General features: G+C 37.6%; 4 protein-coding genes and 3 non-coding genes across 8 annotated transcripts in view; 1 reads left to right on the forward strand and 6 right to left on the reverse strand.

Annotated features, from left to right (window-relative positions):
* LOC127648460 (homologous recombination OB-fold protein-like) overlaps positions 1-4510 on the reverse strand; it is a 22558-nt gene extending 18048 nt beyond the window's left edge. Inside the window, exons 1-5 of the mRNA XM_052133138.1 lie at positions 4321-4510; positions 4113-4166; positions 2925-3473; positions 947-1279; positions 639-722 (exon numbers count right to left, since the gene is read on the reverse strand). Of these exons, the coding sequence (XP_051989098.1) occupies positions 639-722; positions 947-1279; positions 2925-3473; positions 4113-4166; positions 4321-4332 (1032 nt within the window). The 5' untranslated portion in view covers positions 4333-4510. The remainder of the gene's footprint in view (positions 1-638; positions 723-946; positions 1280-2924; positions 3474-4112; positions 4167-4320) is intronic.
* Positions 4511-4853: 343 nt separating this feature from the next.
* On the forward strand, positions 4854-23113 carry LOC127647517 (apoptosis regulator BAX-like). Of its 2 annotated transcripts, none has more exons than XM_052131791.1 (6): positions 4854-5007; positions 16026-16074; positions 16162-16323; positions 20517-20652; positions 21412-21516; positions 21657-23113. In XM_052131791.1, the coding sequence occupies exons 1-6, from the start codon at positions 4863-4865 to the stop codon at positions 21753-21755; spliced, it is 696 nt and encodes a 231-aa protein (XP_051987751.1). In that variant the 5' UTR covers positions 4854-4862; the 3' UTR covers positions 21756-23113. The 2 variants fall into 2 exon arrangements, with proteins under 2 accessions (XP_051987751.1, XP_051987752.1); XM_052131792.1 differs by lacking the exon at positions 4854-5007 and adding an exon at positions 13630-13666.
* Positions 7890-9901, reverse strand: LOC127647518 (40S ribosomal protein S11). Its single transcript, XM_052131794.1, has 5 exons — positions 9833-9901; positions 9166-9300; positions 8908-8983; positions 8487-8616; positions 7890-8209 (listed from the first exon to the last, which is right to left on the reverse strand). The coding sequence occupies exons 1-5, from the start codon at positions 9845-9847 to the stop codon at positions 8086-8088; spliced, it is 480 nt and encodes a 159-aa protein (XP_051987754.1). The 5' UTR covers positions 9848-9901; the 3' UTR covers positions 7890-8085.
* LOC127648496 (small nucleolar RNA SNORD35) lies at positions 8315-8399 on the reverse strand. The gene has a single exon (XR_007971177.1). It is a non-coding gene; the product is annotated as a small nucleolar RNA SNORD35 (small nucleolar RNA).
* Positions 8768-8852, reverse strand: LOC127648498 (small nucleolar RNA SNORD35). Its single transcript, XR_007971179.1, has one exon. It is a non-coding gene; the product is annotated as a small nucleolar RNA SNORD35 (small nucleolar RNA).
* Positions 9045-9132, reverse strand: LOC127648497 (small nucleolar RNA SNORD35). The gene has a single exon (XR_007971178.1). It is a non-coding gene; the product is annotated as a small nucleolar RNA SNORD35 (small nucleolar RNA).
* Positions 23114-23729: 616 nt separating the features above from the next.
* LOC127647720 (mitogen-activated protein kinase kinase kinase 14-like) overlaps positions 23730-26784 on the reverse strand; it is a 35918-nt gene continuing 32863 nt past the window's right edge. The window contains exons 12-16 of the mRNA XM_052132154.1: positions 25959-26318; positions 25721-25830; positions 25327-25462; positions 24487-24587; positions 23730-24377 (exon numbers count right to left, since the gene is read on the reverse strand). Of these exons, the coding sequence (XP_051988114.1) occupies positions 24138-24377; positions 24487-24587; positions 25327-25462; positions 25721-25830; positions 25959-26318 (947 nt within the window). The 3' untranslated portion in view covers positions 23730-24137. The remainder of the gene's footprint in view (positions 24378-24486; positions 24588-25326; positions 25463-25720; positions 25831-25958; positions 26319-26784) is intronic.

Consider the following 26784-nt stretch of genomic DNA (forward strand, 5'->3'; position numbering starts at 1 on the left):
CAGGTCTGTTCGTCCATTCCCCGAATGCTGGGCAGCCATCACAAGTAACTACTTTGCATCTGAAAACCTGACCTAAGGTGACCCCAAGCAGGTAAAACCTCTGTCCATGGTGCCATCACAGATAGACAGTGGTTGGTGACTACAACGTGATGGTGCCCGTAGCACTATGCCCATTGAGAAACTTTGCGGTTGAGACAGCATTGCAGAGGTCTCATGTGTAATAGACCAAGGGGGTGAACGCCGCTACAGCTGGCATAAGCCCGAGGAGTTCTGAAAGCATTTCAGAGGCAGAGCCCTGCTCAATTTGAAACTTGCTGCCATGCTACATATCAAGTGTATTCTCTCAGCCGAGAGCAAAGTGCACTTCCAACATATTGCGAGCTACTGGTAAAGGTAGAGAATATATAGGAAAAAAAGGACTTCAATATTGATCGGTTTCTCACACAGACCTATCATATTGCACTTGCATTGTGAGAACCTAGAGAGCTCAGATATTCTACTAAAAATCTGTGTTCAGCAGAAGTCATACACATCTGGGATGGCATGTGGGTGAGTAAATGATTAGAGAAACTTTGGGTGAACTTTCCCTTTAATGCCATTTTCTGTAAATTTGTATGGAAAATCCCACATTTATGTACCTCACTTCGCAGGCGAGCAACAGCTCCATGTGTAGGTGTCTGAGGAACTGACACAACAATGTCATCAAGACTCTGTGTACTGACCTACAAGATAACAGTACTGAAATTGTACAAACACGCATAAATCATAAACTTCAAATGTGGAGTGAGTGGGTGGTGTGAAAAACATACAAAACTAATTTGTGAATACAGAAAAACAAATGTCAAAAGGTTTTAAGGACAAAAGGTATTGCAAAAAACATAATATATATATATATAGGCCAGAAATGTGTGTCATAAACAACAAACATTAACAGTGGCTGCCAAACCTGTTGTGGTAGTGCTCCTGCTGGACCGGGGAAACGGCGAGTTTTGGTTCGAATCATACCACTTTGTGGTCTCTGAGGTGTCTTGTTGGCTGCAGACACCAGCTGGACCAAGTGATTGGTCAGGATGGGTGCGTTGATGGGACAAGGTGTAAGTGTAGGAGAGGGATTGGGAGTTGAAGACACTGCGTGAAAAAGAGACCCCCGGGACTGCAAAGGGGTTCTTAGTGTTGGAGGACTGGTCTGTCCTTGAGGCGACACAACTGGTGGCCTAGGAGTCACAGGTCTGGGGAATTGCGAAACTGCTGTAGCAGGGGCACACATATGACTTGGACTCTGGATAGCGGAAGATAAAGTTGAAGTCAGAAGATTACATACACCTTAGCCAAATACATTTAAGTTCAGTTTTTCCACAATTCCTGACATAAAATCATAGAAAACATTCTCTGTCTTAGGTCAGTTAGGATTGCTACTTTATTTTAAGAATGTGAAATGTCAGAATAATCGTATTTAGAATTCTTTATTTCAGCTTTTATTTCTTTCATCACATTCCCAGTGGGTCAGAAATTTACATACACTTTATTAGAATTTAATAGCATTGCCTTTAAATTGTTTAACTTGGGTCAAACGTTTTTGGTAGCCTTCCACAAGCTTCTCACAGTAAGCTGCTGGAATTTTTGTCCCATTCCTCCAGATAGAACTGGGTTAACTGAGCCTCCTTGCTTGCACACTCTTTTTCAGTTCTGCACACATATTTTCTATCATACTGAGATCAGGGCTTTGTGATGGCCACTCCAATACCTTGACTTTGCTCTCCTTAAGCCATTTTGCCACAACTTTGGGGGTATGCTTAGGGTAATGGTCTATACCGAGCTTTAAATTCCTGGCTGATGTCTTGAGATGTTGCTTCAACATATACACAAAATGTTCTTTCCTCATGATGCCATCTATTTTGTGAAGTGCCCCCGTCCCTTCAACAGCAAAGCACCCCCACAACATGATGCTGCCACCCACATGCTTCATGGTTGCGATGGTGTTCTTTGGTTTGCAAGCCTCACCCGTCTTCAAGCATAACGATGGTCAGTATGTCCAAACAGTTAAATTTTTGTTTCATCAGACCAAAGGACATTTCTCCAAAAAGTAAGATCTTTGTCCCCATGTGCACTTGCAAACTGTAGTCTGGCTTTTATATGCCGGTTTTGGAGTAGTGGATTCTTCCTTGCTGTGCAACCTTTCATGTCATGATGATATAGGACTTTTACTGTTTTACTGTGGATATAGATACTTGTCCTTCTGTTTCCTCTAGCATCTTCAAAAAGTCCTTTGCTGTTGTTCTAGGATTGATTTGCACATTTCGTACCAAACTACACTCATTTCTAGGAGAGAAAATGCGTCTCCTTCACTAGCGGTATGATGGCTGCATGGTCCCATGGTGTTTATCCTTGTGTACAATTGTTTGTACAGAGAAACGTGGTGCCTTCAGGCATTTGGAAATTGCTCCCAAGGATGAACCAGACTTGTGTAGGTCCACAATTTTTTATGAGGTCTTCGCTGATTTATTTTAATGATGTCAAGCAAAGAGGCACTGAGTTTGAAGGTAGGCCTAAAAATACATCCAAATGTACATCTCAAATTGACTCCAATTAGCCTATCAGAAGCTAAATTAGGTTTGACATAATTTTCTGGAATTTTCCAAGCTGTTTAAAGGCACATTAACTTAGTGCATGTAAACTTCTGACCAACTGGAATTGTGATATAGTCAATTAAAAGTGAAACAAACTGTCTGTAAACAATTATTTGACTCATGTCATGCACAAAGTAGATGTCATAAACGACTTGCCAAAACTATAGTTTGCCAATATGAAATCTGTCGAGTGGTTAGAAAATGAGTTTTAATGACTTCAACATAAGTTTATGTAAAATTCTGACTTCAACTGTAAATGTGTGGGCTTTTGGTTGTGGAAGTAAATGAGGTGTTTACCAAGATTTGTGCAACTGCTGTCATTGAGCCTGCTCCACTAGACGCTGATGGTCTCATTCGTTTTGCTGGTGAAATTCTGTCCAGTGGTGGATGTAAAGCTGGATTCTTCTGTGGCTGAGAAACATTTGGAGGGATGCTTTCAACCAGTTCCTCAAAATCCACATCCCAGTCATCAAAGTCATCCTGAGGATGGGGGTCTCTCTGCAGGACACTGAGAGACACTGTGGAAGGAGGGTGAATATGGTTAGAGGAGGGATGCAGAGATGATCCAGGTGCCCGAAGGGAAGGAACAGAAGAAGAGAGTGACTGATGGCCAGGGATGGAGAGGCTTCTTAAGGCTTTGAAAGGGCTGCATGCTGGGGTACACAGAGGTGCTACGTAACCAGATCCTAAAGTACTTTCCTCAGGGCCAGAAGATGAGCTGACAGAGCTTTGTTGAACAAGGGTGGATTTTTCAGATGACGTTCTTAAGGAAGATGATGGGGCTACTGCAGAAGTGGAAGCAGAAGAGGGCTTTGATGGACACGTCCAATCAGCTTCAAGCAAATCCTAAAGGTGAAAAGTCAAAGATGTGAGCTGATGAAAACTAATCTGATGAAAAGGCAAGCAAAAAGAAGTATACAAGGAATGAATGGATGCAGCATCAATCAATTTTAGATGCCATTGTAGAAATTCACTATTCTCAGTTGGCCATGATGAATTTAAACCATGAGTGAACATGTCCAATAACAGGGCAGTTACAGAGATTAAGTTAGTAGTATTCAGTGGGTCATGTGATCCCAACATGGCAGCCCCCATGAGGGGACAATGTAAAATAAAACAGCTTTAATGAGGTTACTGATATAACTATTCTTCATCACATGCGAGTGCCCATGATTTAATACGTTTGAAATGTAATATTAATTTATTTTGAAGTAAAACATTTACTTAATATAAATAAATAAATAAATAAATAAATAAATAAATAAAGACCATCAAAAAGCATCTAAATAATCAGAGCTTGCTGAGTCATATTAATCAAAAACACGTTACGTGTAATTAATCAACTAAACATCTTAAACTGAGATGAAATGTACTAATAAGCACAAGCTGTGTCAGTTCTCACGGAGAAGAGGAATGAGTTTTTCATAAGCTAAACATTTGTAGAATGCATCTCAAAACTCAAAACAAACAAATCAAGTCCCAAACCTCATCATCAAACTCCTCTCCAACGCTGAACAAGCCTTTCCATGCATCACAAGCCTGTATAACCAAACAAAAGACAAACAAAACAAACAGTTTGTATAGTTGTTTGTATACAACAACGTGGTGGTAAATTACTTGTATTGTAATTTTATGCAAAGCTGTTAACTACAATGTTTGCGATTAACATGTATTAAGGCTAATGCAGTCTTACCGTGACAGTCATGTCAGACCTGTGAATAACAGGAACAGATGTATAACGCGTCAAGCGCAAATTGTGGACTCAAACAACTATTAATTAAATTGTTTGTTATTATTAGAGATGTAAACATAAAAACGTTGAAGATACGTTGCTGAGTCTTCAAATTTCACATCTTGGCGGTGCCGCCGCATTCAAACACGCACAGCGTATGCAAGTGACGTAGTGATGTGTCGTTCATGAACGATTCGTTCATTTTGAACGAATCTTTAATATGACTCGGGACTACCGAGTTGTCTCAGAGAGTGATTCGTTCATTTTGTGTTGACCGCGCATGCGCGCAACATCGCATAAGGTACATGAAGTCATAAATGATTAGTTCATCTTTCGCGAGTCTTCGGGTTCGGCCGGGTCCGAGTCTTTCGTTCTTCCTGTCAGTCCCATAGGAGACGTATGCTGCAGACTCGGGACGCCGGCTCGAACCGGCAAACCCGAAGACTCGAGAGTCGAGACTTGAACTAATCATTTATCTTTCCGGATCCGGACCGGTATGCTGCATGTGCATGCAGTCAGTGAGTGCATTGGCTGCTGTGTCACACCACACGGCCCACACACAGACACTGACGAGTCGACATCGACAACTAAGTATTTTTAACGTTTTGAAGTTCGAACCCGATGACACAAGAGGCGGAGAAAAAGGAGGTGAGGTGAACTAACTGCAATAGCTTAAACTTAAGACCCAATTAATAAATTAACATTTCGGTTTCTTATAAATTGGCTTTGGCTGCATTACCCTATAGTTTATTTTTATTTATTTATTTCAAATTGAATCAACATTTTCGTAAGTAGACTACTTGATGTGTTGTGCTATTTAACATGACATTTAATTATATTCTGCTGAAATGAACGAAATGACTCGAAAAAAGATTCGTTCATTTTGCTGAACGAGACTCAAAGATCCGAGTCAGTAAAATGATCCGAACTTCCCACTACTAGTGACGTATTTTGTTTGAAGGAGTGTTTAGCGTCAATGCAGTAGCGTCATCTGCTGGATGCATCTCAATGGTGTACACATATCAGTCCACTGGCGGCCATTTCAGTCATGAAAATGCAGCTCTTATCATCGTTTATCTAATTGAATTGGGGAACACCGAAATCTAAAAAACGGTTGGTCAAGATTGCGATCCAAGAGCATACTTTAAAACTGACAAACTGGTATCATAAATGGTGCCTCTTTAGCTCATATTACGCTAAAGACAACATCAGTTTCCAGGCTTGTGTAGCTTATGTGTGTTCTCGAGTTGATTGACAGGTGTTGTCAGTATCTAAAAGGTGATTGGCTCTTTTACGAGTAAGGTGGGACTTGCTTTCTACATCCGTTGGGCAGCTGTGTGTATTTATCGTGTTTCCGGTACGGATCGACAGTGACAACTTTTTTTATTTTTTTATTGCTTGAATGAAAATACAAAGAAGCCACAGTAAAGATAAAACGTTATACATAACGTCAAAGCTAAAGAGCAGCACAAACCAAAAAAATACACATAATAAACAGAGGTAAATGACCATGGGATAACAAAAATAAATAAAAAATACCAAGAGTATTGTACAAGGGGGTTAATTATCAAAGTATGTCTCCAAAAGTTTACACAATTTAAGGGCTACGACAGTGACAACTGTCTCGTTTGAAATGCTGCGTACGTCATCAAAGCTGTCTCGTCTCATTTTTTTTTATTTATTATTATTGGGAATGCAATTTATTTTTACAACTGTATAAATCTAAGCACATATACATAAAAGGTATTGACACTAGATTAAAAAAATAAGAAAGAAAAAAAATGAAACAAGACAGCCTTGACGTATGCGGCCGACAAATGCGATCTCCGGAGGACGCAGTCTTCCAAACGAGACACAGGTTGGTTTTTCCCATTCCCAATTTCTCCCATTCATTTTAATAGAAGTGTCCTGTCTCTGTTAAAAGTCTCTGAACAACATTCTTTGAACAAACGACTTTCATGCTTGAACATACGAGTTCGCCTCATTGTTAAGCACTTAGTCTCTCAAAAAAATTTAATAAAGTGGCACAGCAAATGAGACCAAAATTATTCTGTTTATGACCTCATGGAGAATAACAAATTGCCATGTACTATCTGCCAGATAAGTGAGGGGATGGATATTTCTAAATGGGGGAGGGACATTATCCTTGCCTTTAGTTAGAAGACACATTTAAAGGTCGCAAACACAACAATTATTTGGGCAGCAGGCATTTTCCACTAATCTTTTTAATAAATAATCAATAAACTGGGGTGCTAACATTCATAAAAAAGTTGTCAACTTTGGATCAAACAATATAGTGTCATTTATTATTTTAATCTTCCTTTGAGTTTGCAAATTTCTAAAATCTGTGACAAGTCTTTAAAAAACCTGATTATCATTATTTCATTTTCAAGCATATCAAGCACAATGGGAGTGATAACTCAATGGGGGATTTCTAGTTTGGGGCCACATGCACACTAATATGGTTTGTACATTCACTTCCGTTACCCACATTCCTTTATCATCTTTCGTACAATACCTTTAGCAACAAGGTTGAATGGTTAATCTTGGCACATTAAGTCAACCCTGTAATTTAGCATAAAAATGGACAGGTCAACATTACTTTTGAGGTGTAATATTTCTAATGAACGTTCAATTTTTTTTCTCATGGTTGCATGCAAAAAAGGGGATAGCTTAATGATATGCTTTTGGTAATTAAAATTTGTTAAAACTTAGAACATTTTATTTTCTCAGCCTACAACAATATATTTCATGCTGCCATAATTGGTGACAAACACGGACATTTGATATCATACTATTGTCGCACTAATCTGATACACCAAATTCATTATGTACCAATCTAACACCGGATTTATCAGGTGTTAGATAAATGTCCAAAATGTGAATGAAGTGGTGGATTCTCTTCAGCTTATTGATGAATTGAATACATTTACTAGCAAATGTTATAATTAAAGTGTTTGTCATCTGCATTTATTCCAGTTATGTTATAATTATGAATCCTACAGGTCATTTGTGTATTTGGCCTCCGAGGAGTGACAGGGTCTGTCCCATGTCTGGAATGCAGTTAAAAGCGCTTTCTCATTTAGCCCAGCTCACATAGAGCATCTATACGTCGGGATAAGTCCCAGCGAGTGTCTCAACCATGAGAGAAAATATAACAAATGTTTTCTGTCTAATGATGCCATTAGAGGGCTTGTTTGTAGTTTTGAGAATCATTTGACTAAATCAAAGTAAATATGCCAGTTTATCTAGAGTATACTCACCTCTGACCCATTTCTGCTTAGCAACTTAGTGTTCTAAAAATATAATCTTTTGAATGGATCAAGTGTGTAAGATTTCTGGAATACTGTTCACCAATCAGATCTCCACACTGCTAAGCAACATTAATTATTTGCATATGCCCATAATTACTGTTGTTTCAGTAATCCAAGTTAGTTAGATCCTCAACTCATTGTCTATCTTTGGAAATGTGAAGAAATTTGTCTTCAGTAAACTCTATTGATTGAAATTTCAACTCTGACCCCTGGTCATCATTGTTCATACTAGTCTCTTTACTGGGTATAACCAATTCCTTACATTAAGTTTGAGGGCCTCAGAGCAGGATGCATTTGTATCAAAGTGGCTTAAAATACAGGTAATTCAAGTTCACCGAATAGCTAAGAAATCCATGTAAAAGACTTAAAGAACAGCCCAATAAAACAATACAGGTGCCATATTGTTAAAGTTCTAGAACTTCTGGAACTGCTTCTTGGCTCCAGCTGCCTTGGTGACCTTCAGGACATTGAACCTCACTGTCTTGCTGAGAGGTCTGCATTCTCCAACTGTAACAATGTCACCGACAGTCACGTCCCTACAAAAATGACGCAAGGAAACATTTTTTTTAACCAAAAGCAGAGAGTCAAATTTCTCTTCAATCAGAAGGCATGACAACAAAAATAAAAAATCTGTTAGTAAATGAGCTGCATCAGTAATGCCATAAGGCATTGTCATCAGAGTCTGATAGACTTGGAAGACCATCGTGAGAAAATACATCATTTGCAGGTGCTTGCCCATTTAAAGGACACAAAAAAAAAAAAAATAAGTTTACAAAATGTATTTTTGGTCTTTAAAAAGTGAAGTGTTTTTACCTGAAACATGGGGAGAGGTGGACAGACATGTTCTTATGTCTCTTCTCAAAACGGTTGTACTTGCGGATGTAATGCAAGTAGTCTCTTCTGATGACGATGGTCCTCTGCATCTTCATCTTGGTCACAACGCCTGGGAACAGGTTACACTCATTTCACTTGGTAACTCATGGATATGTTGTGGACTACTAGAGAAGCATAGACATAATACTATAATATACATTTCTCAAGATGACTGAAAACTGAATATGTCCAATTTCCAAATAAGTGCAAAGTTCAGATTCTGGGAAGCATCAGTAAAGCCATCAGGCACTGTCCTCAAGACCCGAAGGGTTCAGAAGACCATCGTGAGATAAAACATCATTTGCAGCCCAACAAGATTAAGAAAAAAAAATAAAAATACATACACAATGTGTACACTCACCGGAAAGAATACGGCCTCTGATGGACACATTTCCAGTAAAGGGGCATTTCTTGTCAATGTACGTGCCATCAATTGCCTGTGGACACCAAGAACTTTAGAGATTTGCACTCAACTGAGATTACAACATGGAAGCATGTTCTACTGCATCAGTGTTGCCATAGGCAGTATCCTCAGAGCTCTCTTAAGAGTCTAGGAAGACCATCGTGAGAATAAACATCATCTGCAAAAAGGGACACACTTGTGTGAAAACACACACACCTCTCTGGGGGTTTTGAATCCCAAGCCAATGTTTTTGTGGTAGCGTGGCAGCTTCTCTTTGCTACTTCCTTCACCTGCCAGAACCCGCTTCTTGTTCTGGAAGATGGTGGGCTGTTTCTGATAAGCCCTCTCGTTCTGAAACAAAGCACATTCACAAGAGCGTCTTAAAATATAGGTATAAAGTGATTTCATATTGAATGTCTCAATTTCCACTAAAGTAATTTGTTAATGCGAGCTTAGTGATATTAAGGGTCGTTTTGGACATTGGACTTTCAGAGTCGCAAGAAAAAGCTATACATGTGCACCAGCGCATTATCGACGAATTCAGCACCCACACCACGATGCAAAATATTAAGACTAAATAGAAGTGTAATTTAACTAAATTATAGAGCGAATAAACAATTGCAAATAAAGGATGCGTGTTAAATAGACCACATTTTACTGGTGAGCCAACCACGGCGGCTCGAGTTTCCGCTCTTCAATGCCTTCCACACGTTTGCCGGGGATAGAATAACCACACATTTGACAGCTCTATGTAGTCCATTTGGTTATGATGGGCTGTATAATGGGTTAATTTCCAATTAACGAACAAAATGCGTAGCTTAGAAATTAAGTTTGATGGTAAAACAAACACGTTTTTGTAACCACGCCGTTTGGTCTCACATACCTGCGTGTCCGCCATCGTCGACAGCCGAGTCGTAAAGAGGACTACATACGCGCGAGGCAGACGGAAGAGAGGTTCTCACGGATATGATGAAAGAACGAGGGCGGAGCTAACTAAGCGGGACTTCTTTTGCGTTGTCAGCTGATCTGGTTACAGTTTACTGCACTGAAATTAAGATGTCGATAAAGATAGGAGGAATTTCAGTGCTGATTGGAATGCAGCTTGTACAGAGCACTCTATGAACTTGATATCATTGATGTGCTTAAACATATATAAGTTCAAAATTATCATAAATAATACAGCAGAATATTTAGCCTTTTTAAGTAATACAGAAGAAATGTGCTCTGGAATGCTGACAGCAACATTTAAAATATAACTTTCAAAGGTAATCTATCCACAGTTTTCCAGAGAAACAACAGGATGATTCTAATTGCCTGTTTTCTGTTTCTGGTCTCGAGACGGCACGTAAATACGGCCAAAACGAGAGATCCAGAGAAGAACAACAACCATTTAAGTGTTACTTGGTGTAAAAATTAATTTCTGACTCAACTTGTGCTGTTGTTGGCTGTCATAACAACTCAGAATAATGAATGATATCAAAGCAACTCACCTCTGAGCATCGCTTCATGCAGGGACGGATTACCGACCATGCCAATGGGGCCGGTGCCTAGGGGCTCTTGACTACACAGAAGGCTGCGCAATCTAGTTTGGTGACAACTAGACTCCCCAACTCCCCCCTTGGAGTTAATTGGCCCCAGGGCCTTTGCAAGTCATAATCCATCCCTGGCTTCATGTCATCTACACACTCATGTGGGGCACTATCTTTAAAATAGAAAAAAACAGTCATCTCAACTCTGTTAAGTATCAGCATTTTTTTGTACAATTTGTACTAAGGCAAAACATTAAACATCACACCTGCTAAGAACATACAACGATGCAAGTGGAAACACCGGAAACAGTATATTGAAACCAGTCAAATCGTGAAACTCTTCCACATGCAGGAAAAAGGTGGATACAAATGCGTGATAGAGAAGTGATATCATGGTTCAATGTCAATGGCAGTGATATCTTGGTTAGTCCCTCATACAAGAGCGTCAGCACTTAGCTTATGCCCCTGACCTGCTTTCACTCTATGTTGCTGTGGCTTGACAGCTTTGTTTTTAATTCAGTGACCTACAGTATACACTATATATTTTTGATTTTAGGTACAGAATGCCCTCACAGTCCCACTAGTTTTTAATCTTGTAATTTGTGATAGTCTTGAAGACTTCAGTAAGAATGGGTAAAAAAAAAAAAAATGAAATCCAGTAATTTTTTGCATTGTATGACATGGATTTCTAGTTTATTGTAAAGAAAACCTTAGCATAACAAAATAAAAAATATTCTTCCTGTCAAATATACAAACAAAAATATATTGCTAAAAATTATATACACACACACACACACACACACACACACATTTATATATATATATATATATTTCAGATTATTCAGATGTGTTTTTACCATGCTACTGATGTGGTTTGGATCAGTGGTTCTCAATCAAGGGGTCGGGACCCACTGGGGGCCTCAGCACACTTCCAGGGGGGCGTCAAGTTCTCTTAAAATTGTTGAAATAAAGTAGATTATTATACATTTTATAAAATCGTTATAATTCAACTTCGCATATTTAGGGAGCATTAAAATAATCCACTCCAGTCAACAAATAAAGTTTTTCTGAACCCAAAAACTATTCAAAACTATTTAAAACACGATGTCGGCAGTTTTAGATTTTTGAAGAGAAGAGATTTTCACCCAGCCCTACCTATTTGAGCCCGAATACACCTCTCATGAGCGCGCATCACAGAGATGTACGGAAGAGAACATTTGTAGTAAAAAGTATAGAAGTATTGTTTTATTTCTAAAAATAATCATTCGTTTGGGTTTATAATATTGGGTTCAGATGGTAAATTATCAGCAAATCTTCTCTTTTTTTGGGTGAACAATTCCTTTAAGAAAGAAACTCATTATGAAATACACAAAACCTAGGTTTCACTTTCATGTACTTTGACTTGTGTATATAACAGTTTTCCAAAATAAAGATGTCATTAACCAGAAAGTCATCTTTGTCATTGTTCATAAGTCCAAAAACAATGTCCTTTTGAGAAAAGTTTTCAAGGTGAGGAAACTTTGTGTAAACCAGTCATGTAAAACATGCCATAAAGCATCTGCATAAATACAATGGGAAAATAAATTATTAGTAGTTTCAGTATTGTCACAAAATACACATTTACTAGTTTCAATAACAAATCTTTGTTGTAAGAATTCACTGGATGGATTTACTCTCTTTACATTTTTTTTTATGGATTTCATTTGCTTTGGGGGAACTTTTTTTCTCCCCAATTTGGTATGCCCAATTCTCTGCAGTAATGCTCATCAAGCCCCTTTCCCAAAGGGCTGTAAGTCCTCATGGTATTGACAAAAGATGCTCATTTAGCCATGTTCACACTGAAACTGTTTATCATTTATTTTGGTCCTGTTTCTATACTAAACGACTATGGGAGAATATTGAAACTTTTATTAAAGACAGTACTCAGCAAGATATATCAGTCACTTTTAAATACATTATTTTTGGATACTTTGATTCTGATCCCATTAAAAAAAAAAAAAAAAAAACCTGCTTTGTAACTAATTAATTTTTTTTATTGTCAAATTTTATATCCATAAATGTAAATTCACCAACAACAAACCAATCTTTATTGTTTTTTTGAAAGAGTTTGAAATGTACCTTAACACCATCTCGTCCTCAGTAAATAAGAAGGCGTTAAAAACATTTTTAATTTGTAATGACCTTAATTTATTTAGACCTGCTCTAAGTGATGTATAACATATCTCACCCTCTTGACTTTTTTTTTTTGTTGTTGTTTTTGTATCTTCTATTTTTCATTTATTGTTATTTTCTTCTTTGTTTTAGATGACACTGTACATATTGTTGTTATATTTGTACAGTTTTAATTACAATTTTGTTACAGAAGTGTATATTATGATTGATATCTTTGTATTGTTTGTATGCATAAAAAAATAAAAATAAAAAATAAAAAAAAGTCCTCATGGTGGTGTAGTGACTCAATCTGGAGGACGTCCATACATCTTATCACATGGCTTGATAAGCACCTTACCGCAGAGACATAGGCGTGTGGAGACTTCACGCTATTCTCCATGGCATCCATGCACAACTCCACACATCCCACCAAGAACCACATTATAGAGACCACTAGGAGGTTACCCTTGTGACTTTACAAAGTAAAGTTGCTTAAGAGACCTGGCTGAAGTCATTTAGCACAGCCTGGATTCGAACTCGCGACTCAAGGGGTGGTAGTCAGCTTGAATACAATACCAATGTGTTTTTTTTGGGGGATTTGTGAAATCGAGTTTTAGTAAGCTACTATAGGGTACAAGTCATCAAACCTGTTTTGTTTGATGATTTAATTTTATTAAAGTCACAACCTCCAATTAAAAGTTGTGGGAGACACGGGGTGATTGGAATAAAATGAGTAAAAATTCCTTTATTAAACATAAAATAGCGTTGGGTATGGCTTCAGTTATTAATTTGAATGTGTTCCGATTGCCAATTAAATCATATTTCAGGCAGAATTTCTCATATGATATAATACAGCCACTAGTATCAACTAAATGAGTCACCTACCAAATACCTTTGTATAATTATTATAATTTGAACCGTCCAACATGAATCTCGAGCGACTTCCTTCCTGTCAAACAATGACGTCACAGCAGACGGAAGCATTCTCGCTCGTTTTCATTCTAATATGGCAGCGCCGTCGGGTGGAGGCGATACGGGTGAGTGCCGCTTTTACGTTTAAATAATGATTTTTGTCCGTAAAACAAATGCCTAACAGAGTATGAAGTCGGGCGCTTTGGTCGACATCTGGTCAGTAGTTTGTTAGCTCACTGCTGACCACTGTCACAACACCGCTCTCTGAAACATATCCGTACACATACCTATCACCGGACGAACAGCCGCTCAGGACTGCTTATTTCTAACGAATAAGTGGAGTCGTAACGCAAAAGCAAAAAAAAAAAAACCGCATATCATAAACCCTTTTACCTAGACAACATTCTCGGTTGATTCGTTTTGAACGCGCCTATGATGCCCAAATAATGGTGTCTAGGTAGGCAGCTCAGTAGTGTTTGCGTGTGACAGCCTTTGTGTGCTCGTGACGGTTGCGCTCATATGCTCGATACCACGATGTTGTTGATCTCTAGAAGAGATGACATCATCGTTTCAACGATGATCAGTTAGGAGGGGGTACTGAACACACACCGTAGCGATATATGGCATTTACAAGTTTCGAGTTGTCTTGCGTGTCACTTTAAATACTTAGATGAAAAGAAATAGATTTTGTCTTTTCAAGCATCCAAGCAAGTTTAATGGTGTCGTTATTGTTCCCTAGAATGTGAATTCACCAGATCTCAAATCAAATCTGTTCTTGTTTGACATGTTGGTCGTCTATTCAGGATCAGACTGAGATAGGAGCTGCCATAGAAATCACAGGTCTTCTAATAATTTGATCAGACTTTTCTTGAAAGTTATGCATGATTTATTTGTACCTTCCAGTGACATCTAAAGGTTGGTGACAGAAAACAGTATGGCTGGGTTTCAAAACATAGTGCCTACCTAGACAGCATTTTAGGGCATCCTAAATAGGTAGTCACATTATGTGATGTCTAGGTAGACAACTTTTGGAGACAGCCTGTATGTGTTTGTGTATGTGTATCATGAAAAGTTTTAAGGTCATGTGTCCAGTTCTGAGTTATCTTAAAGCCAAGTCCTTAGTTTTATTTGTATATTCAAATATATGTAGCCGGAAAGTAGTTATGAGAGTTCAGATTTAGCTTGAACAAGTTTCTTGCTGCATAGGACAGCCTATGCATATTATTTTCTTTGCATCAACATTACTCACCAGGAAACTGAAACCAAATGTGTACTGAATTATACATATACTGCTGCTGAGTCATGTAACAAGCAATATGGAACTATGCAACTGCCAGATGCTTATCTGGGCTGGTTTTCCAAAAAGCATCACAAGCTTAGCTGATTGTAGAGACCATTGGCACCAAAGGTTTCTACGATCTACTTAGGCTTACGATGCTTTTGGGAAATGCAGCTGTGTTCTTTTTCAAAATCAGACCTGTGTTTTTCAAGTAAACTGTGACTGTTTCATAAGAATTTTATTGATTTTTTTTTTAACAAGTTTGATTTATTACTTGGAACAAATGTGGTCACACTCGCAGCGACAAAGCAACTAGATCTCATTCGTTTTCAATGAGAGCTGGTGATTTCCGGTGACACGAGCAACAGCGATTAGATGTGGGCGTGTCCAGCGACTTGAGAAGGATATAGCTGCAGGCTGAGCTCCAAAAAGTGGCGGAAGCTCAAACAGCCAGCAAAGACATAGGGAGACCATAACATAAAACTTACCCTAAACAGTGGGTAGAAGTGGCGCCCCCTTTTTGGAGTTGCTCCACTCACTTCTGAAGTAACCACGCCCAATTCCATAGTTACTCCGCCCCCATTTGGAGATGCAGTAATACCTAATAAACCTTTTTCACACTCCGGGTTTTGGAAGGAGCAAGTAAACGACTGCAGGGTAAACTTTAACAGCGGTGAATGGGAGACCACAGCAAATATTATTTTCACTTAACCATTTACCAAGAGCAAAATAAAAAATCCACTATTACTTTTGAATGACTTTCCAGAAGAAATAAAAGTGGTGGACCCCAAGTCAAATGGGAGAAGATGATGCATTTACTGTCACTTTCTCAGCAGCTGTAATAGAAACCCCCTTGCATCTGTCCTAATAATTTTTCTAGGGTTATAAAAAAGCATAATGTTATAAACTTGCACTCAGTATTTTATGCTAGATTTATGCTGCTAAATAATGTGGAAATGCATCATCACAGTCTGTGAAAAGGCCTATTGAGCGACTTGAGGAAATTGAGAAAAGATCAACTTAATTCAAATGAGGAGCGATTTTCAGTACTTTCCACTAGGAGTGCAGAGGGTGTCTGTGGAGCTCACATCACCCATTTCCTTTGAAATAATGAGTCGAGAGAAGGCATGAGAGAGAAGTTTCTGTGAGCGAGTCTTTCAACTTGCATTGTGTTGTTCTTAATTTTATATTTCCTGTTTTTGAAGGCACTGGCAATGAACAGATTCTTAATTTGGGAGCTGCACTTCTTAAAGAGTGAGTATATACTTAAATCTTAATTTGTTTTTTCCATGTTCTCTTCATTTGTTCTCTTCATTCTGTCATCTTTCCCCTCTCTTTCAGCTTTATCTATGAAAGGGTTCGTCGGCATGGCGACTGTGATGCTGTGGTGACCCGGAGTCAGTTGGGTGGGGGGGAGGAGTTAAGTGACCCAAGCCATAAACGACTTGCACAGTGTTTGCAGAAAATTGGGGATGAACTTGATGGAAATGTGCAGCTGCAAAGGTAAGTTGTCAATCAGGCTTATGGATCAACCAAAGAATACATTACCTCTGTCTCGGTGGTGTTTATTAGCATCTACATTCAGATTATATTGACTTATGTACATACAATATACAGTGCTGGATATCTTTAAAAAACATTCGATATCGATACTGATACTTTTTTCAATACTTTGGTCGAAAAAAATAAAAACTCCGCAGGAAAACAACGAACACTGTATTACCGCAGGTTGGACGCTAGGTGGTACTATTGGATAATTTTCGGTAAACATGGTTAGGGATTAGCTTACACAATAAAGCAAGACACCTTGATTTCAAACTTTGAACTTTTTTATTTATTTTAACTAAAAGTTGAATTGAAACTGGAAAAAAATAAGTGCATTTAAAATGTGTTGTTCAACTTTTTGAAAGATGGCTTTACAACAGTTGTGAACATCTCTCTGGCAAACAAGCTTCATCCGTGCATTCTCTACCCACCGGGTATTTCGTTATTCAGGAAAATATATTGTGTGTGAATAAATTAGTTTAGTTCCCTCCTTCATGATATATATATATATCCAATTACATCGAAAACCTCGGGGCTGAGGGATTAGTGAATATTCTCGCTTTATTGATTTTGCATTGAAAATTAAATAATTTATTTAAAAAACTTAAATCAAATACATTTCTAAATTCAAATTGCACTTCAAACAAAACTAAAAAGCAAATATAATATATATATATATATATATATATATATATATGTATATATTATACGTAACCACCTTTCCATTTACCGTCAGGCAAGTTTCCATCTAAACATGCAGGCGGAAAATTACTTATTCGAATTAAGACATAAAAACAATTAGAAATGTCAAAATAATAATTATAATAATGATGATAATAATCACTGAAATATAATTCTTGGTTCGAGGTGAACATGTTTTTGTATTATTTTATACATTTTGTATTATTTTATATAGTTTGTATTATTTTACAGGCTGCAGAGTTGCGTTCAAAATAAACTGCTCTGTGAAAATAAAGTGAACTGAATTCAAAGCACCTCCTGAGCTGAGATGACAGGTCATTTGCAGCACTCATAAAAAATAAAAATCGGAAGGCAGAAACAAAGTGTGAGGTCCACGAGACTGCACGCCTCTGTATCAGCTTGTCATACATGCCTATATACGGCGGCTTTTCTGATATCTGTACTTAATAATATAATAAGGAGTGTTTCTTCAAACATGTGTCGTTGTGTCTACGGGCAAATTATTTGTTATTTTAATTTTATAATAATAATAGTCCAATAATAATTTAATAGATTAATGGGAAAACGAGCCAAATATCATCATGACTTGATCAAAGGCATCAGCTATTGGTGATCACTGACCATCGGTGATCCCCGAGATCATCGTCTGTTTGCTCATTTCTCTCTATAAATTAACAAAATGTTCAGACAGTCTCTTGCTGGTTTTTCCGACACATTCAGAATCATTACCGCTTTTGCCGGTGTCGCTGTGGCTCACTTCTTGTAAAAATTATATTTTAAAGGCTCATTATTACAGTTTAGTATTTCTCTGTAATGTAGAACAGTGTTAGCAATGTTACTTATAACATTCTTTCTAAGCCCTGGAACTCAAACCATTTTCTGAAACTAGTGTTTTTCCTTGATGCCTAAACACAGCCAATCACCGGCACTTTTAGATTTAGGCACATCTAGCATGCTACATGTTTATCACTGACGTTGACGAGATTAACCCCTTAGGTATCGAAATGTGGTACCGAACAACATTTTTTGATACTCTATTGTTTAGAGGCAATTCGGTCGGTGCCTAAAATGTATCGAACTCTATACCCAGGCCTAACAATATATAACATCTACTGTGTGTACATTCAGACTTACAGTAATACTGTAGACCATTTCAAGGACTCCTCAGCAGTTTAAGGTAGTGATGTCATTTTCCCTTGAACATTTACATTTGTGTATTTGGCAGACGCTTTTATCCAGCGACTTACAGTGCACTTATTACAGGGACAATCCCCCCAGAGCAACCTGGAGTTAAGTGTCATGCTCAAGGACACAATGGTGGTGGCTGTGGGGTTCAAACCAGTGTCCTTCTGATTACCGGATTACCAGTTATGTGCTTAGACCACTACACCACCACCATTTCCTGCTAGTTGTCAATCTTATTTAAAACAACAGCGGTAGACGCTTCATTCATAGTGAACTTGACACGATTAACGTTACTAATATAACACGATTGTCCTAAAATATCATTATTAAAATTTGGACCATGTTGTTTGGTGGCTGGATGCCTGGAACTAACGGAAATAAAAGAGTTTAGATCTCTGCAAAAAGCTAATGGATGCATGAAGCTCTGCAGTGACGTGAGACAGCTGGATACGTGCAGTACTAACAACTGTAGCACACATCTTATCTCTGGCAGTTGAACAAAAAGTATGCCAACTAATTGTAAGTTTGAGAGGTAGAGCTCTAAAAGTGAATATAGATCACTCCCGTTATAATGAGTGAAGCTGCACAAGTAATTTACTTTTACATTTAATGATTTAGCAGATGCTTTTATCCAAAACAACTTACAAATGAGGAGCATAACAAGAAATTTGTCTCACAGTATCTCAGAGTAGCTGGAGTAGCAGAAAGAGACAAGAAAAGTATTTTTTATAATAAAAAAAAAAGAAAATACTTACCTTGTCCGCAGGTCATGCAGACAGCTTCATTGAATGGCTTCATTGATTATAATAGGATCGATTTAATATTCACGATCTTTCTGAGGAAATAATTTTGATCATTAAATTACAATAAACTTGCATCGCCTCTCTCACGAAGACACTCAGTATCAACAACATGTCTGGCAATGGCGTGGCCAAGGGTGTGCCGCAGATTAGACCCAGGTCCACCCAGAATACTTCAAATATATATTTATAAAACGGTTTAAAAAATGCATAAATTCTAAATTCTGAAAGTGTAAAAGAACTGTTTAAATGCAGCACTTTTATGATGTCAAGTTAAAAAAAAAAAAATGGGCTAAAACTTATCAAATATAAAAGTATAAATCCATCATTATCAAGTATAAAAACCATCCATTTTTATTGAGGCCCACCCACAAGTAAATTCCTGGTTACAACATTGATGTCTGGATAAGTCACTTCAGGTAAACGTTTGATGTTCTTTGAGAAAACAGTTTAAAGGATCTGTTAATGAGACCAGAAGTGCTTCACAAATAGTTGCTTTCCTTTGTTTTTGTTTACATGCTTGAAATGGTCTATATATGTTTACTATATAGTGTATTTAGTCTGTGTATCTATATAGTAGGCAGGCAATATAGCTATTCTACACCTACTGCATGTGCATTTAGACCATATACTTTTATTTATAGTCTGACTATATAGTTTATACTGTTGGTCTTTATAGTATTGAATAGTATATTATATATTACATTTACTGTGTTTACTTTCAGACTATATGCTGTATATACTGACTATATTGTGTATTGTGTCTATATCTATATAGTAGGTAGCCTATATAGCTATATCAAGGTTCAAGGTTTATTATTTGTCACAAACATATTACATACATGTGATATAATGCAGTGAAATATTTTCCTTAGTTCCTTGTCCCACATTGCAACAACAAACAGAACCACTAGACTATAATATATACTGCTCCTACTGCATGTACATTCAGACTCTATAATATACTATACTATACAATACAGGATGACTATATAGTTTATATATCTAAACAGTATTGACTGTTATAATATAGATTTCATCTACTGTGTATACATTCAAACTCTATACTATATATTTTGACTATATGGTGTATTTAGTGTATACATTTATATAGCAGGTATAGCTATATAATGTGAATATATTCTACATAATGATTGGCTGTACTGGCTCTATTCCTTGTAATAGCAATGGTACAGTGTAAAATAAACAGACAAAAGTGTGCATTTCTTTCAGTTTTATTCTATTTTTTGTTTGTTTTTTGTGACTACTTTAATATTCAAAGATCATTTATCATTGCTAGTTTGGAAATGACTGTGTGGAACAGGTGATGTCAAATAACCCCTTCAGTATGAATATTACAGGAATAGATTATTTTGATTATCTTCTGCTATGCTCAGAAATGCCCACTGGAAGGCAATGTGCTGCAACTTAGTGATGTGCATTTCCATTGTCGTTTTGTGTTAGCATGTTGAATGACTCTGCACTTCCACCTACTCAAGACATCTTCATCAAAGTGGCCCGTGAGATCTTCTCTGATGGGAAGTTCAACTGGGGAAGGGTGGTGGCACTTTTCTACTTTGCATGTCGGCTTGTCATCAAGGTGAAGTCGCACGCAAGCTCTGTCACGTATTGATACAATGCATTGTTTTAAAGTGATAGTTTACCCAAAAATGAAAATGATCTCATGATTTACTCACTCTCCTGGCATCCCAGATGTGTATGACTTTATTTCTTCTACTGAACACAAATTAAGATTTTTATAAGAATATCTCAGCTCTGTAGGTCCCTTCAATGCAAGTGAATGGATGCCAAAATGTGAAGCTCCAAAATCCACATAAAGGGAGCTTAAAAGTAATCCATATGGCTCCAGTGGTTAAATCCATATCTTAAGAACCTATATAATATGTGTGGGTGAGGAACAGATCAATATTTAAGAAATTTGTTATCATAAATTATCCTCCCTGCCCAGTAGGGGAGATGTGCAAGAAGAATGTGATTCACCAAAAGGTGAAAGTGAAGGAAAAAGGACTTAAATATTGATCTGTTTCTCACCCACACCTGTCACCTATCAGAAAATATTAATTTAATCATCAGAGTAGTCTGGAGTACTTTTATGTTGCCCTTAGGTGTTGCCCTATTTTGGAGCTTCAAAAGTTTGGCACTTGCATTGTGAGGACCTACAGAGCTGAAATATTCTTCTAAAAATCTTCATTTGAGTTCAGCAGATAAAAGAAAGTCATACAAACCTGGAATGGCATGAGAATGAGTAAATTATGAGAGAATGTTCATTTTTGAGTGAACTAACCAAACATTTCAACATTTTTGTTTAACATTCTCCTTTTAACTCTTTTACTCACAGGCTATTTCGACCAAGATTCCTGACATCATCAGAACCATCATCAGCTGGACAATGTCCTACATTCAGGAGCATGTTATTAACTGGATCAGGGAACAGGGTGGCTGGGTAAGTAACGAAAGGATGACTTACCCTGTCAGTCTCTTAAAAATGTAAAGTGTCGGTTGTTAATAATACAATTTCACACATGCCACAAAGACATTTACCAAACCCACTGAACCCACAAACCACTTTTTTTTCTACTTCAGGAGGGAATTCCCTCTTACTTTGGGACCCCCACATGGCAGACTATCGGGGTCTTCCTGGCTGGAGTTCTCACCACTGTGCTGGTGATCCGCAAGATGTGAAGACGAGGACAGAGAGGAAGGTGGAGAGCGAGAGAAGGGAAAGTTAGTCAGAGAGCAGAGGGTGAAACAGACCAGCAAAAGGGAACGAAAAGATGAGGGGGGTATGGAATAGAAGAATGAAGAGAGAGATAGAGTTGAGGAAAGAGTGATAGTCTATCATAATGCAGATGAAGAGCCACTCTTGTTACTCCTGAGCCTGTACCCTTTCTCATCAACAAGCTTAAATCTCTATAATATTTGCACTGAAGATGACTGAGAGCGATTAATGTACAGGAGTTAATGTTTAGGTGTAATTTTAGGTATTTATTTTTTGGGAAATGGGTGTTTAGGTCATATAGGTTCAGAGAATGGATATGTTGGGTATTTGATTTAATTTATTGATATAGTTTAAATGTATACCTTTAGGATCCACCTTACATACTTTGTTAGCATTTTTGTAAGTCAAATTGTGCATAATCGCAGTCAAAATTTTATTTGATTAGTTTATAATTGCCCTGCAAGTGTTGAATTATTGTTATTTAAAAAATATATTTATATATATATTTTTTTGGAATGTACTGTCATCTGAAAGGAAGGTAATGGGCTCAGGGTGTATTCTATGGATATCTGAATTTCTCCTCTCTTCCTTATTCCTCCTTTCTTCTTTTCTTTGTTCATGGTGTTTGCAACAGCATTTGAGCAATGGAATGTGACACTGCAGCCAACCAATCAACACTCTGGTTGCAGTATCTGTCTAAGTTAATTTGAGCAATGAGCCCTAACTTTACAGGGATGGACAAGACTAGACCCTTAAATGCATTAAACTTTTCTGAGCCATGACGATCGTGTTTTTACATAACCAAATATTTTCCTTTTCAAATAGTGTAGTTACCTGCCTGACTTTCCAAAGACAGGAAAAGTGCAGATGTGAATTATTCAACAAATGGAGACTTTATGAATAGCAGTTTGTTTTGCTCGAGCTGGTGCAAACGCTCAGTGTCTTAGGGATTGTGTGCATTTGTGAAACGCACAGACAGACTTTCATCTCGGACTTACAGAGAGATCGGTTGAGCTCTTCCCCTCAGTAAAGTCTTCTCAGTACTGTATTTTTACTATGGTTAGCCACACCCACAACCTACCTTTACTTGCAATTGCTCTTTTTTTAATCTTTCTTTCTGTTTTGGATGAAGTATCCATTTCCTTTTTTTATAGATTTTTTTGGTTGACAGTGCCTTGGCCTTTTTATGATGCTAGCCACCACTTTTTCATCTTTTTCTACATCTTTGTAAAATGGTATGAATTGTGCACCCTAAGGCAGTCTACTTGCTGTGAGCTCATGAGTTTTTAAGATGTAAAATGAAAAAATAAATTGTTTTTATGGATTTAAATAAATGTGTGGTGTGTTTTCTCTTTTTTTGGAGATATACAGTACCAGCTGAACACAGCTACTAAATGTTTAACAAATCAAAACTATCATATATTTTATATTCTTTAAAGTAGCAAATCTTTGCAGTAGATTACAGTTCTCTCAAGGTATCCACCTGACATGCTTTATAAACAGCATTAAAGGGGTAACCATGTATGCTGGGCGCTTATTCTCTGCTTTCCCTTCACTCTCTAATCCAATTGATCCATTTAAAAAAATCTTTACTTTTTTGTATAGAAATTCAATTATAGCCATAATTTATATAGTTTCCAAAACAATTTAGCATTTAAGAATATGCCTTAAAATCAAAAAGTCTTTAAGATCATGAAACATACATTCAGTCAAGTGTGTTCAGACTTTTGACCCATACTATATGGAGATATTTACAAATGCAGATGTGTTGTGTACTGTATGATGCAGGTCTTCTTCCCAAACATTTGATTGACTTATTCAGTTCAATTATCGGTTTAATAAGATTTTTATAAATGACAATTTTGAACATTTTTCCAGTCATAGATCAAGACAAGTGCTAAAAAAAAGTCTTAAATTCATTTATTAACAAAGACATAAAACATTTAAAAATATAAATCTTAAAAAATACAGGTAAAAAAATATATATATTTTTTTTCTTCCTAAAAACAATTTCAGGCACCTGGATATGCATCTATGTTCCACATGTAGATCGTTCTGACAAACTAATTCATATATTTTTGGGGTTAAGGCATATACTTGATTGACCAAAAACCTTCAAATGTATCTTACGATTAAGCATAAAATTACTTCATGAATGCTCATGAGAATGCTAACAACACAAGGAGTCAAGAACAGCATAGCTATTTTAAACAACTTTAAAATAGTAAGAATGTAAACTGATATGACAATGGCTCTAAACATTTCTGACAGATGGATACAGACTCTCCAAGTCATCTAAGACAGGAAAAGGAAGTTTTAAAGTAACTGATCAGAGACTACAGGGATCAGTCTATGGTCTCCAGCACCCCCTCTCTGATCCTCCAGCTCCATGACATTTTGCAGCAAGAGCGGTGTTCACAGTCTGGGGAAAGTGTGCAGCAGGGGTTGATCCTGTGATGATGATGATGATGGATGCTATTAGGAGCGGGGACACAACGTAAGAAGAGGCTTTTTTCCTGAACCTCTTTGTCATGGGCCACCAAGCAACCATCCTCTGTTTGCAGGCTGAAGACGCTCTCTGAGATCTGCTCGAGATAGAAAAGTGTTATAACTTGCAAACACAAAGCAGTAATGTAGATAATATGGATTTTGCATTTAAATGAGACAGCATTATTGAGTATATACAATCTTTACCTGATCGCTGATTCCTCTTGCAATGTGGCCTACTTTCACCCTGGGCGTCTCCCGAATATGAAAGCATTTCCCATCGAAGTCCCTGATGTAAACATCCACCCCTGAAGAAACAAAGAACAGAAATGAGCATGGTACAAATAACCTTGCCTACTTGTCTGATTAATGGCATCTAAATATCTTCTTGTTCTTCTCATAGCTCACTTAACTGCATTATGTGTAATAATGGTTCATCTGGACTAGGACGTCTTTGATATAAAGTACTGTGCAAAAGATTTAGGCACTTGTGAAAACTGTTGCATAGTGAGGATTTCTTCAAAAATAATGGGATAAATAGTTTTCATTTATCAATTAACATCATACAAGTTGAAGTAAACATAAAACACGCTAAAACATATTTGATGTGGCCACCTTTGCCTTCAAAACAGCCACAATTATCATAGGTACACCTGGATACAGTTTTTCTTGGTTTTTGGCAGATAGGATGTTCCAAGCATCTTGGGGAATTTTCCACAGTTCTTCTATCTATTCAGGCTGTATCCATTTCTTTCATCTCTTCATGTCATCCCAGACTGACTCGATGTTCAGTGGGGGGCTCTGTTGGGGTCATCCCATCTGTTGCAGGATTCCCTGTTCTTTTTTCTGTTCCATTATATTTGCTAAAGTAATGTTTGGGAGTCTAAACTGCATATTTCCTATTGACAATCCTAAAGCTGAAGATATAAATAACCATCTTAAGACAAATGTTTTTGTAAAAAACCTTAGGTGTACAGTACTGTACTGCACAGTACTGTATATCGATGGTTTACGTTTCTCCTATGCGATTAGGACTTGTTTACACACCCTCAAAGCACCGGGGAGGTTGATGTGGGGGAACGAGCCAGTCCCTGCTGAAGCTCTGGCCATCTTGTTGGCTGTTGTAAGAAAACACGCCCGAGCTGAGATCATCTCCAGGGCCGACTGACCAACGTCCTGAATCCTGGAGTAAAAAAAAAAAAGCCAATAAACCCTTTGAATTTTACAGGCATTTTGGGTTATGAATGCATACTAAGATTCTTCAATTGTGTCATTTACTAGCAGCCAACAGGTGAATGTTTTCAGATGTGTGAATTGATGACAGAAATCAGCTGTCACTCTTAACAACTACAATGTATTTATTAGACATGTATCAGGTTTAGAGGAATTTCCAGGCTGCCTTGTAATGAGCATTCTGGACATGATGCCTGGGTTTGTTTACCTTCTTGTCCCAGTATTCTCTAGTTGAGAGGCAGTCACTACCAAGGCAAGAAAGCAGTTGCTCCTGTAGCTCAGCAGAATGAGGCTGGGAAAGGCTGCTCAGGAAGAAATCTACAGATAAAGTGAAAGAGAGAACAAACAAAGTGTCACTATTAGTAATTAAGGAGTAAAGTTCATTGATGCAAAAGTTCACTGGCCACTGTGATCATAATGTGATCACATGATGACTGGTGACTCACCTCTCTCCAGTCTCCATAGCTCTTGCTCAGGCACTGTGGGTTCTGGTTCAGTCTTGCTGATTATTCTTGGGTCAGGAGGAGTGGCTTGAATGTGGATCAGTGACTCTGGAGGAGAGTGGCCCTCATCTAGTCTCTCCTCTTCTGTCTGTTTGCACTGTTTTTCTACTGGTTTCTCATTGTCTTCCTCACCAGCATCTCTCCTATTTTGCTCTGAATGCATCCGCTGCATCTGAGAGCTAAGGGAGGAGGTGCTGTAGTGGGATGTGGTAGGTGTGGTCGAATGGGTGGGGTCAGGTCTATCTGGCTTCGCCAAAGGTTTCTGATAGGTTCCTCCTCTTGCAGAGCTGCGGAGTCCCCCGACTGCAAATAAATTGATGACAAACATTTTTAAATGTATTCTACTGAATGTAATATGTATATATATATATATATACACACACACACACACACATACATGTGTGTGTATGTATATATAAATATGTTTGTTCTTAATTTATACAACAGTTAGCTCTGGTTCTCAAATCTGATTGGATGAACAGAACTAAGACACTTTGTGCATCACTCTGCTTCTAAGTGTTTGTGGTTTTCCATTTAGTGGTTGGGATTTTGATTCATCATTCATTTTGTATTCATTTACTGATAATTTCTGGAGATCGCATATTTACACCTGTAGGTGGTGACAAATGAATGTCATTTTTGTTATGTAGAGTCATTGAATCGTTGACTCAACTGATTTGTTAAAAACACCACCAAAACAATGATGAATGAGCATAATTCGTTCACGTACAAGATTTGTTAAAAACACTGATTTGCTTATGATCGAAGC

This window comes from Xyrauchen texanus, chromosome 8, assembly GCF_025860055.1.
Source record: "Xyrauchen texanus isolate HMW12.3.18 chromosome 8, RBS_HiC_50CHRs, whole genome shotgun sequence".
Lineage (NCBI taxonomy): Eukaryota > Metazoa > Chordata > Actinopteri > Cypriniformes > Catostomidae > Xyrauchen > Xyrauchen texanus.

Bases quoted from the DNA above. Each gene is read 5' to 3' on its own strand.
- LOC127647518 (XM_052131794.1), bottom strand. The intron at 8,984-9,165 runs GTGTGTGTGTTT...TGGTGTCCACAG, and splicing joins GATTCAAAACCCCCAGAGAG to GCAATTGATGGCACGTACAT. The intron at 8,210-8,486 runs GTAAAAACACTT...TCATTTTTGTAG, and splicing joins CACCTCTCCCCATGTTTCAG to GGACGTGACTGTCGGTGACA.
- LOC127647517 (XM_052131791.1), top strand. From the start codon at position 4,863: ATGTGCATGCAGTCAGTGAGTGCATTGGCTGCTGTGTCACACCACACG. The intron at 16,324-20,516 runs GTAAGTTGTCAA...GTTTTGTGTTAG, and splicing joins GGAAATGTGCAGCTGCAAAG to CATGTTGAATGACTCTGCAC. The intron at 20,653-21,411 runs GTGAAGTCGCAC...TTTTACTCACAG, and splicing joins CATGTCGGCTTGTCATCAAG to GCTATTTCGACCAAGATTCC.